The following is an 11,772-nucleotide window of genomic DNA, read 5'->3' as shown; positions in this document are numbered from 1 at the left end:
TGCAAACCAAACTCTGTGAGTTGAGATTCAAAACCTGAACTTCTTTGTAGAGGCTGATGTCCTAGCTCAGGGGTGTCCAAACCTTTTCCACCATGGGCCACATACAGAACAATCAAACCGCTTTGATATTTAGTTACTTTGATATACAGTATACATGCTAAGAAGTTATACAGTGGTGTGAAAAAGTGTTTGCCCCTTCCTGATTTCTTATTTTTTTGGATGTTTGTCACACCTAAATGTTTCAGATCATCAAACAAATTAATATATTAGTCAATGACAACACAACTGAAGACAAAATGCAGTTTTTGAATGAAACATTTTATTATTAAGGGAGAAAAAAAATCCAAACCTACCTGACCCTGTGTAAAAAAGTGATTGCCCCCTAAACCTAATAACTGGTTGGGCCACCCTTAGCAGCAACAACTGCAATCAAGCGTTTGTGATAACTTGCAATGAGTCTTTTACAGCGCTGTAGAGGAATTTTGGCCCACTCATCTTTGCAAAATTGTTTTAATTGAGCCACATTGGAGGATGAGCATGAACCACTATTTTAAGGTCATGCCACAGCATCTTAATAGGATTCGGGTCAGGACTTTGACTAGTCCACTCCAAAGTCTTCATTTTGTTTTTCTTCAGCCATTCAGAGGTGGACTTGCTGGTATGTTTTGGATCGTTGTCCTGCAGCTGAAGTTGGTTTCAGCTTGAGGTGACGAATAGATGGCCGGACATTGTCCTTCAGGATTTTTTGGTAGACAGTAGAATTCATGGTTCCATTTATCACAGCAAGTCTTCCAGGTCCTGAAGCAGCAAAACACACCGAGGCCATCACACTACCACCACCACATTTTACTCTTGGTATGATGTTCTTTTTCTGCGGTGTTACTTTTACGCCATGTGTAATGGGACACACACCTCCAAAAAGTTCAACTTTTGTGTCGTCAGACCACAGAGTATTTTCTCAAAGATCTTGGGTATCATCAAGATGTTTTCTGGCAAAACTGAGACAGGCCTTAATGTTCTTTTCTTCAGCAGTGTTTTTTTTATCTTGGAATTCTGCCATGCAGGCCATTTTTGCCCAGTGTCTTTCTTATGGTGGAGTCATGAACACTGACCTGAACTGAGGCAAGTGAGGCCTGCAGTTCTTTGAATGTTGTTGGGGTCATTTTCGTTGGCCGGCCACTCCTGGGAAGGTTCACCACTGTTCTATGTTTTCACCATTTGTGGATAATAGCTCTCACTGTGGTTCGCTAGAGTCCCAAAGCTTTAGAAGTGGCTTTATAACCTTTTCCAGACTGACTAGATATCAATTAATCTCAATTAATTTATGTTTTTACGGGGGTAGGGGCAATCACTTTTTCACACATGGTTTGGATTTTTTTTTTCCCTTAATAATAAAAAGTTTCATTAAAAACTTTGTGTTCAGTTGTGTTGTCACTGACTAATATTTAAATACGGGTGATGATCTGAAACATGTGTGACAAACATGCAAAAAAAAAAAAAGAAATCTGGAAGGTGTAAACACTTTTGCACACCACTGTATGTTCTTTACTGTGCAGCCTTTGCTATCCATCCATCCATCTTCTTCCTCTTATCCAAGGTCGGGTCGTGGGTGCGGCAAGCTAAAAACAAGAAGCTCAGACTTTTCTCTGCCAGGCTGATTCGTCCAGCTCATTTAAAACATTTTAAGAAAAAAACTGCATCCTAGCTTGGTGATATATACAATAGTTGAAAAAGTGTATTGTTAGTATCAGCTTCGGTCTGAAACCTGTTTTTTCCATTTTTTGCTGTTTTTTTAAATTTATTTTACAAATATTTCACCTTTGTTCTTATTACTTTTCTTTGCTTAATTATGACTTCATTCTCATAATATTTTGACTCTATTCTCTTAACTTTATAACTTTTTCTCCAACCTAACTTAAAAAAATAATAACTTTATTCTTTGTTTTGTGTGTTTGTCGTAATATTACAACTTTAAAAAATAACACATTTTTACTTCAATATTTGAACTTTATGTGACAAAAATTATTTTTCCCCATAATACTCAGATTGTATTCTCATAAAAATACAGATTTTTTCTTTTTTTATGTCATATTTTGACATTATTCTTGCAAGATTATTGTTGTTTTTTCCATTTTTGCTCATTTTTAAAATGTTCCAAATTTTTAAACTTCCTTTTTGTAAATGTTCTTCTCATAATATTACAACTTTATTCCCATAATATGCTGACTTTACTCACACAATATAACTTCTTGCCCAAACAAATTTTCAAAGAATTAGAACTTATTTGTTTTGTTTTTATAAAAAATCCGTAAAAATGTTTCTTTAATATTTAAACTCTATGAAACTAAAATTACATAATTTTTCCTCATAACACAGGGTTGGGCAAATGTGGAGATGCGATTCACAACAAGACAGGAGTCGAGTAGGTGGCACCAATCAGTTTACGCTCCACTAAACTATCGAGCATGGATGGCTTGTAGGACTCCTGACGCAGCTGACAGGTACCGGCAGGCCAAGCGGCACGCGGCTTTGGTGGTGGTCGAGGCAAAAACTCGGTTGTGGTAGGAGTTCAGTGAGGCCATGGAGCATGACTTTTAGTCAGGCTCGAAGAGGTTCTGCCTGACGCCCCAGAAAGGGGAAGCAGTGCCCGGTCCACACCATTTACAGTGGGAATGGAAGCTTGCTGACTTTCACTGAGGATATAGTCGGACGGTAGAAGGAATACTTTGAGGCCCTTCTCAATCCCACTGACATACCTTCCATACAGGGAGCAGAGTCTGAGGACAAAAACGCGTACAGTTCCATCACTGTGGCTGAGGTATCTGGGGTAGTCAGTGGCAAAGCTAAGGGGGTGGACGTTCACCCTGAATTCCTCAAGGCTCTGGATGTTGAGGGACTGTCTTGGATGACAAGTCTCTTCAACATTGCGTGGAAGTCGGGAACAGTACCTCTGGGTTGGCAGACCGGGGTAGTGGTGCCCCTTTTCAAGAAGGGTGACTGGAGGGTGTGTTCCAACTATATGGGGATCACACTCCTCAGCTTCCCTGGGAAAGTCTATTCCAGGGTGCTGGAGAGAAGGGTACGACCGTTAGTTCAACCTCGGCTACAGGAGGTGCAATGTGGTTTTTCGTCCCTGTCGCGGAACACCGGACCAGCTCTACACCCTTGCAAGGGTACTGGAGGGTACTTGGGAGCCCAACCGGTCAACATGTGCTTTGTTGACTCGGAACAGGCATTCGATTGTGTCCCTTGTTGTGTCCTGTGGACGGTGCTCGGGAAGTACAGGATTGGTGGCGAGCTACTACGTGCCATTCGGTCCTTGTATAACTGGAGCCTGTTTCGCAATGCCACCAGCAAGTCAAGCCTGTTTCCAGGGACATTGGCCTCCGCAAGGCTGCCCGTTGTCAGCGATTCTGTTCATTATTTTAATGGACATAATTTCTAGGCGCAGCCAAGGCGTCGAGGGAGTCCAGTTCGGTCCCTTAGGATCTCATCTCTGCTATTTGCAGATGATGTGGTCCTGATGGCCTCATCAGGCTGTGACCTTCAGTGTTTACTGGGGAGGTTTGCAGCTGAGTGTGAAGCTTCTGGGATGAGGCTCAGCACCTCCAAATCCGAGGCCGTGATTCTCAGTCGGAAAAGGGTGGGTTGCACCCTCCGGGTTGGGAAAGTCGAGGAGTTCAAGTATCTCGGGGTCTTGTTCACAAGTGAGGGAAGGTTGGAGCGTGAGGTCAACAGGCGGATCGGCGCAGCATCTGCAGTAATGCGGTCGCTGTACCGGACCGATGTGGTGACCGGTCGATCTATGTTACCATCCTCACCTATGGTCAAGAGCTTTGGGTCGTGACCAAATGAACGAGATCACGGTTGCAAGCGGCTGAAATGAGTTTCGTCCGTAGGGTGGCTGAACCCCCCCTAAGAGGTAGGGTGAGGAGCTCAATCATCCAAGAGGGGCTCAGAATAGAGCCGCTGCTTCTTCACGTCGAGAGAAGCCACTTGAGCTGGCTCGGGCGTCTAGTCCGGATGCCTTCCGGATGCCTCCCTGGTGAGGTGTTCCAGGCACGCCCAGCCGGGAGAAGATGTCATAGGGCATGTCATAGGGCAGACCTATGACATGCTGGAAGGATTATGTCTCACAGCTGGTCTAAGAACACCTTGGTGTCCTCCCGGTGAAACTGGAAGACGTGGTCGGGGACCGGTAAGTCTCGGCCTCCCTACTGAGACTGCTGCCCCCGCAACCTCGACCCGGATAAGCGGAGGAAAATGGATGGCTATATGGAGAAGGAAGCTGAGTGAGCAAGAAGTGAGAGTGAAACGTCGGAGCACACGAGGACCGAGAGAGTAAGGACCGGCATGAGTTGGTGGTATCAATGTGGAGTTGACATAAATCCAGTGTTTCTGCTGCACTGAATGGCACACAGTGTTACTTACCATCATGTCTCTGACAAGCAAGGAGAACACTGTTCCAAGATGACAACCAACAAAGAACTGTTAGCTCTAACAAACCCTCTAGTGGTAGGAACTTTTTTCCACCTACCCAAAATAAAATAGAAAAAACGCCCCAGGCCAACTGGACCAGATACAGTAAGTAAGTCACCATAATATTGATTCTGATTCATGGAGCACAGTGTTTGATATTATAGCTACAGTATATACACAGTCCGTCTACACCAGAAAAGCAGTTCCTCTGTGTCAACTCCTACAATAACAATATTGCTATAGCTTGGTTAATATGCAGGTCATGGCATGTAAATAAAGCGTTGATGTTTTTGGATTTTGATTTTTTTAGAGGGGCTTTATAGGCAAAATAGGTTAGTTGCCTCTTGCTAGCAGTTTTTTCACTACCTAGGACGTACAGAAAAGGGAAAACATGTGTTCTTTTCTCACATAAAGATTTTTTTTCCCCAAAAATAGGTGCAATTTTCCTTAAATGATCTTTACGTGCAATCAGCTAGCAATTAATTTTACAATAAATAAAAATATGAAATGATGTACTGTTTAGAGTTTCCAACTGTTATTTTTAGTAAAATGTTATGATGCAGACAAGGACAACAGTAAGTTTGAAGAGTGTGAATGATTATTTCATTTGTTGTGAAGTAAAGTTTCTTATTTGCTGAAGTGTAGTACTAATAGTTGCAACTTGTAGTCCCGTTGCTCATCTCTGTTGTACAATGTCTGCTTTCGTCTTATTCACTTGTCTTTGTCCCCTTACGCACTTTTGTCCATCATCCACAATCCTTACGTGAGACATGGACACATATCTCTTTCTCTGTTCTGTGCGTTCCAAAGATCTAAAAACAGATAAAAAGAGAGAGTAGTGCACGTAATGGGATCCTCCTATGCCACCTACCGCTATTAAAACACCTCCAAAAACCTCTGACAAAGTTTTATATCCATGCCGTGACCATGGAGTAACAGGTACATTCATGATAACATGTAATATTCACAGTATTTTGCGTATTTTGGCCATTTTAAGCATTACCGGACCTTCCTTCCTGAGCGAGTCGATATCACACCGCAACATAGAAAGGAACACCTACACCTAGCATTAACTTGTCCAAACTCAGAAATAAAAACACAGCAGCAGTGGTGTCAGCTCAAATATGTAGCCTTACTGTTTTTGTAGTGGTCTGAGGCGTTGTGAGCGCGACGTTGATGAGCGGCGGCCGAGTCTGTGGTGAGGCTTCGTAGTTGCTAGCCGGCTAGTAGCTAGCCAGTGTGTTATGGGTAAGTGTCAATGTGCCAGTAACATAGTTCGATCGGCGTAACAATGTTGATAATAATAATAACAATGTTGCTGTAGCTTAGTTAATTAAGTCGCACTATATGTAAATGGAGCATTATTGGTGCTTTTTGGAGTATTTTTTAGAAGGCTTAATAGGCGGAATAAGTGGTTCCCAAATGTGCAGTAATGAGCTGTCTCTTTTTATCTGTTTTTGTAAATGAGCTGTCTCTTTTTATCTGTTTTTATATCTGTTTTTATAAAGGTGTTGATGTCTCACATAAGGATTGTGGATAATGGGCAAAATTCCTATAACAGTACAGTTTTCCTTTAACGACAGAAGAATGTCATATTCCGCACGACAGATCACGCTTTTTTCCTGTTTAATGCTTTTATTGTTGTGTTTCCTGTGATGGAGTGAGCAGCGGAATCAGTCTAGTGCTGTGGTGGTTACTGACACCTAGTGACCAATGTGCAATACTACATCCACAAGTTGGTGGTCTTAATGGCTTATATTTTATTTGTATTTTAGTTCATTTAGCCGTTTTATGCTTGAAGATGCTTAATTTTGGCAAAAAATACATACAATTTGCTTGAATATGCATATTTTTAAATTAATAAGGAAACACCATGCTAGGGTGAGGGAGCAATGTTCCCTCCTGAGCATACCCGCTGCTGTAGTCTGTGTCGATGTGTCGCCTCCTCTTGCTACAAATGTCCACATGCACTTTTTGCACGTTGGGCGACCATCTTCCTCCAAGCTGTGGTTGTCTGTATTTTTACAGTAGTTGAATTATTCCTGAACAGCCAGTTTGGTTTGGAGGACTCGTCTCCTTCAGCCATCATAGAGCCTACAGGGCTGTGTGCAGGTGGAGGGGTCGTGATACTCCACACGACCTGAGGGATTTCTGACCTCCACTTTCTCTCATACCGCAGAGAGTATGATGAAAAATTTTAATGGCTTTGAAGCAGTGACTTTTTCATACGCGGTAAACCTTGAAACCGGTAACTGGTCCATGCCTATTGTCTGGAAAGCGCTAGAGAATCTTCTTCTTCTTTTGTTTATTGGCGGTTATCAAGCAATATCTCTGCTTGTCGAGGTCTGTTTTATTTTGCTCTGATCAACCACTAAGAAGATGGAGAAATGCTGACGTTACTGCTAGCTGGCCCTGTGAGGTGAGTCTGAAATCTGATTGGTTAAAGAAACATCCCCATTTCTAATAGTCGAAGTGACACGAAGTGACACAGCACAATTGATTTTGAAGGCCTTGGGCAGATTACATTGACATGGCGACAAAATCTGACTTAATATACAATATACAGCTTGTACTAAGATTGTACTATCAGAAGCTGTAGTTGGATAATAGACTGAGTAAATTCATACAATTTCATGGAAAAAATCCAGAATTCAGGTTTTAAATGCAGATCACTGCTTTTGATTGGAGCCTTTTATTTATTTCCTTGTGCCACCGTCGCCTTTTGTTAGATCTTACTTGCTCTCCCTTTATTTGCAGCTTGGATAAACAGAGGTTGCAGGCTATGGCTTCTTAGCACTATTGCTAGTCACGACTGTTATGTGTTTACCGAGTTGACGAGTGATGAATGGCACATTTCCCTTCTCTTGCTCGCTGTGTACCGAAATTGGTACGCCTCTGTACCCAATCGAAGAATCCAATTCTTCTCGCTACTGACCAAATACCAAACCTTCATGTCAATGGTCAATGTTCCAAAAAGATTACAAAACCACCAAGTTAAAGAAAAATGCTGCTTTTTTGAAAAAAAAACCCTTGTTGCTATGAAACTGATTGTTGCTGGAAAGGCTTGGAGTTGCTCCCATGCCTTTCTGTCTATCTTCTCTTGCCCTGCCCTGTCGTTCCCAGCCTTTCCATCTGTATGTGATTTAGACGCTGGCTCCCTGGAGAGTGGGGGAGGGCAGTTCCACCAAGTGAGAAGAATCAGAGCAGGGAATAAGGGAGAGAAAGGGAGGAAGTTCACACAACTATGTTTATTCGAGGCGGCCTGGGCCAGAACTAGGCACAGTGACAGATCTGTACGGCTGAACAGTGGCACAGCAGAGCAGAGGGAGCTGCCCAGAGGCCGTGGTCTGTCTGCACGGACAGACACCGATAGGGAGGACACAACTGGGCAAACAAAGAATATGGCTAAATTGACACGTTACCTCTGCCTTTTTGGCATACTCTGTGGGATTGTCTATTCATCTTCTGCTGCCAGACTTGGAGAACAGCAACATACCTTGTTGAAAGTAAGAGCTTGAGTGTATTTTTGGCTGGTACACTGTCCTTGCCAGCACTTTTTTGACTTCTGCCATGAATGGAATAACATATACCGTGTATATATTTGATCCTGAATGGATGATGATAAAGTGGGATGGTGCACGTTTGAATCCTTCTGTTTTGTTGGTTTGGAAGTTGCATAGTTTAGCTGTGGAACCCCAAGTTATTTTTGTCCTTGCTGTCAAATTTCCTAATGGCTAAATTTTGAGATCATGAGTATGTCATTATCACCAGGCTCTGAGTTAGAACTTTCACCATTGCCATGCCCCTTTTGCCGCACCCTGATGAAAGGAAAACAGCTGCTAAACATGCCATTTGCTTTGATAATTTCTTTTGCTCTGCTTTATTAAATGTCATATCATATTTACGCAAAAGCCCAGATTCAACACCAATTACTTTTCACATTCAAACTATTTCTTATTGTTGTTTATTACTATTGCCTCTGGCCTAACCCATTTTTCATATGCAACTTGCATTGTGTATCTACTGAATTCACTGCCATTGATGCCTACATTATACAAATACAGCATGAGACAAAAGCCGGATTATTTTTCTGACACAATTTCCCATTTAACAACCATTCTTAAAAAGATGATGACATTCAACAATGAAGGTACAGTAGTCCTTTGTTTGATTGGTTCTAGACCCGACCATGATCAGTGAATTTAGGATTCCTTCTTTATAAATGGAATATTTTTGTAGTCAGAGCACAGAAAACCTGTTTACGACTTTCGAAACACGATTTTTAGCATTATTAGAGCTCTCTAGACATGAAATAACACCCCTATAGTCACCTTTACACTACTATTACCCAATGTAGTACACATAATAAAAGGGAAATAAGTATAATCGGTATTATATTACTGATGGGGCTGCACGGTGGCCGAGTGGTAGTGTGTTGGCCACACAGTCAGGAGAAGATCTGGGTTTGAACGTCCGTTGGGCATCTCTTTTTGCATGTTCTTCCCATGCAGGTGTGTGTTTTCTCCGGATACTCTGATTTCCTCCCACATTCCAAAGACATGGATGTTAGGTTAATTGGCGACTAAATTGTCCATTGGTATGAATGTGATTGACTGGCGACTAGTTCAGGGTGTACTCCTCCTCTCACCGAAGTTAGCTGGGATAGGCTTGAGCATACCCGTGACCCTGGTGAGGATAAGCGGCATAGAAGATGGATGGATGAATTTTACTGACACCTAGTGACCAGTGTAGTATACTACATATCAAAACTTGAATGTGTCTTTTGAATGCCTTATACCTGTACATTTGTGCATTGTGGTTCGAACATTGTGCCCTCACTCGGACTGTGCAGACCTGCCCATTCATGCTGGAGAGACAGCTTCCATTATTAACAGATTTATGTGCCGAATCATGCTTCAGAATTTAAGTCAAAGTCAACCTAGTGAGAAAACTTGTCCGGAACCAAAATAATCATGGAAAACGTACCTACTGCTTGCAGTTCATGCAAGACGTGCTTTTATTGACAGCTCCTCCACACGGAAAGTTGTGTACTGCAGTGAGATGCGTCCAAGCGGAAACGGCGGTTAGGCTGAACTACTGTTCTGCACAACAGAGCCATGTTTGTCAAAATCGTCCCCCAGACATGGCCACGGCCCCCCGGCCACCACGTAGCTCGGCCACTGCTCCTTAACCACAAATATAGTATTCTACGCTGGTTATTCGGTGTCAGTAACGTTACATTGATTAGACAATAGCCACCGGAGGAAGTACGCTGTCAATGCTAACGTGTGAGTATTTTATCTCTTACTTATGTCTAAGATGTCTTATTTTCTCTTATGTCTACTATATTGAGTAATACAAGTGCAAAGGTGACTATAAGGGTGTTATTTCATGTCTAGATGGCTCTAATATTGTTAAAAACTGTATTTAGAAGGTTGTAAACAGGTTTTCTATGCTGTAACTACGAAAATAATACATTTGTAAAGAAGGAATCCTACTTCTCAGAAATTCATTTATCAATGTCGGGTCTGGAACTAATTCCAAGGTCCGTTGTTGTGCCATTCAACCACAACTGTCACCTCACGTTACAGCGTGATAATGCAGGGCCCCGTGTTGCAAGGATCTGTACACAATTCCTGGAACCTGAAAAAGTTATTGCATGGTCAGCATCAGGCATTTCACCCACAATCATGTTTGGATAGGTGAGAAAAATTATGGCCACTTCTCCTTGGCGTGTACAGTCATCCCTCGGTTAATTGGAGGTTAATTGGTTCCAGACCCGACCGTGTTAAGAGAATTTCTACAAAGTAGGATTCCTTTTTTATAAATAGAATATTTTGGGAGTTAGAGCATAGAAAACCTGTTTACGACCTTCTAAATGCAGTTTTTAACATTATTAAAGCCCTCTAGACAGGAAATAACATATAGTCACCTATAGTGACCTTTACACTCATATTGCCCAATATAGTAGACAAAATAAGAGAAATTAAGACATAAGTAAGACATAATGCAAACTCACCAATGTTAGATTGGGAGAGTTCCTTGTTCTTTTTTTGCATCCTGTTCTGTACAGTACTTCCTGCAGTGGCTGTTGTCTCATTAATGTGACATTACTGACACCTAGTGACCAGTGTAGAATACTACATATCATCACAACGTCTTCTGAATGCCTTACAGTATATTTCTATTTTACTTAATTTAGCCATTTTTATGCTTGAAAACGCTTAAAACATCTCGATGTGGAGTTTGGATGTTCTCCCCGTGCGTGCGCGGGTTTTCTCCGCGTACTCCGGAATGAACGAGTGAATTGTGCACGGAAATCCAGTGTTTTCCACAACGTCTGGAAATTATGCTCTTAAAATGATGTTATAATGACCAAATCATCCAGTCTATTGGCAAATCCTATCAAAGGCAATTGTTAAGTCTCACCTGTGAAATGTTATTGCCTGGGATTTGGTTTGCAGCACATGAATAAGGCATCTTCTCCGCTCCGACTCTTCCCACATCCAATATGGCAGCGACATTGATGTACGGCTCAGCACTTGATGCGGCGTCTACATATATATATCTATGAGCTACACCGCTCACCATTAGAGGTGTTTGCACAACCCACCACGTCCTGCCACCCCAAATACGGTTAAAACATCGGCTCAAGTATATGCTGCGTGTTGACTGTGATGGCGACAGCAATGTTGCTTGTGGCGCTTAAAGGGCCATATCGGCTTCCATCATAGGGAAAAAAACAGATACCAATATTGACCAATATTACATTTTTATGCCAATATAAATAATATTGGTGGGTCGATATTATCGGAAATCACTAATAATTACCAATGTATATTCAGCATTTTTATTATAATTATTATTATTATTTTCATTTTTTACAGAAAACGAATGTGTTGATTTTTGTATGCATTAACTTGCGAGTCTCGTTTTGCCTCAGATTAACTTTTACTCCGCCTCTTTTACGGCGGTTAATTGGTTCCAGACCCTATCATGATAAGTGAAGTAGGATTCCGTATTTATAAATGAAATATTTTTGTAGTTAGAGCATAGAAAAACTTGTTTATGACCTTCTGAATACACTTTTTAACATTATTAAAACCCTGTAGACATGCAATAGCACCTGTATAGTCCCAGTTACACTCCTATTTCCCAATATAGTAGACATAATAAGACCAAATAAGACATTTAAGACATAAATAAGACTATTCTGGTAATAGAGAAGCTGAGTGAGGGACGGGCAGGAAGTGACTTTGGGGGTGTGATTTGGATGTAGCTGTGGTTGATAGA

At 41.7% G+C, this 11,772-nt stretch overlaps 1 protein-coding gene across 2 annotated transcripts in view; it reads left to right on the top strand.

The window, feature by feature from the left end:
• The first annotated feature begins 7,677 nt into the window (after positions 1-7,677).
• Positions 7,678-11,772, top strand: part of lama4 (laminin, alpha 4) — a 61,417-nt gene continuing 57,322 nt past the window's right edge. For both annotated transcript variants that reach the window (XM_054762224.1, XM_054762223.1), the window contains exon 1: positions 7,678-7,985. In XM_054762224.1, coding sequence (XP_054618199.1) covers positions 7,881-7,985 — 105 coding nt within the window. In that variant the 5' untranslated portion in view covers positions 7,678-7,880. The remainder of the gene's footprint in view (positions 7,986-11,772) is intronic.

Source organism: Dunckerocampus dactyliophorus, chromosome 19, assembly GCF_027744805.1.
Source record: "Dunckerocampus dactyliophorus isolate RoL2022-P2 chromosome 19, RoL_Ddac_1.1, whole genome shotgun sequence".
NCBI lineage: Eukaryota > Metazoa > Chordata > Actinopteri > Syngnathiformes > Syngnathidae > Dunckerocampus > Dunckerocampus dactyliophorus.
This window is presented reverse-complemented; position numbering and strand designations above follow the sequence as displayed.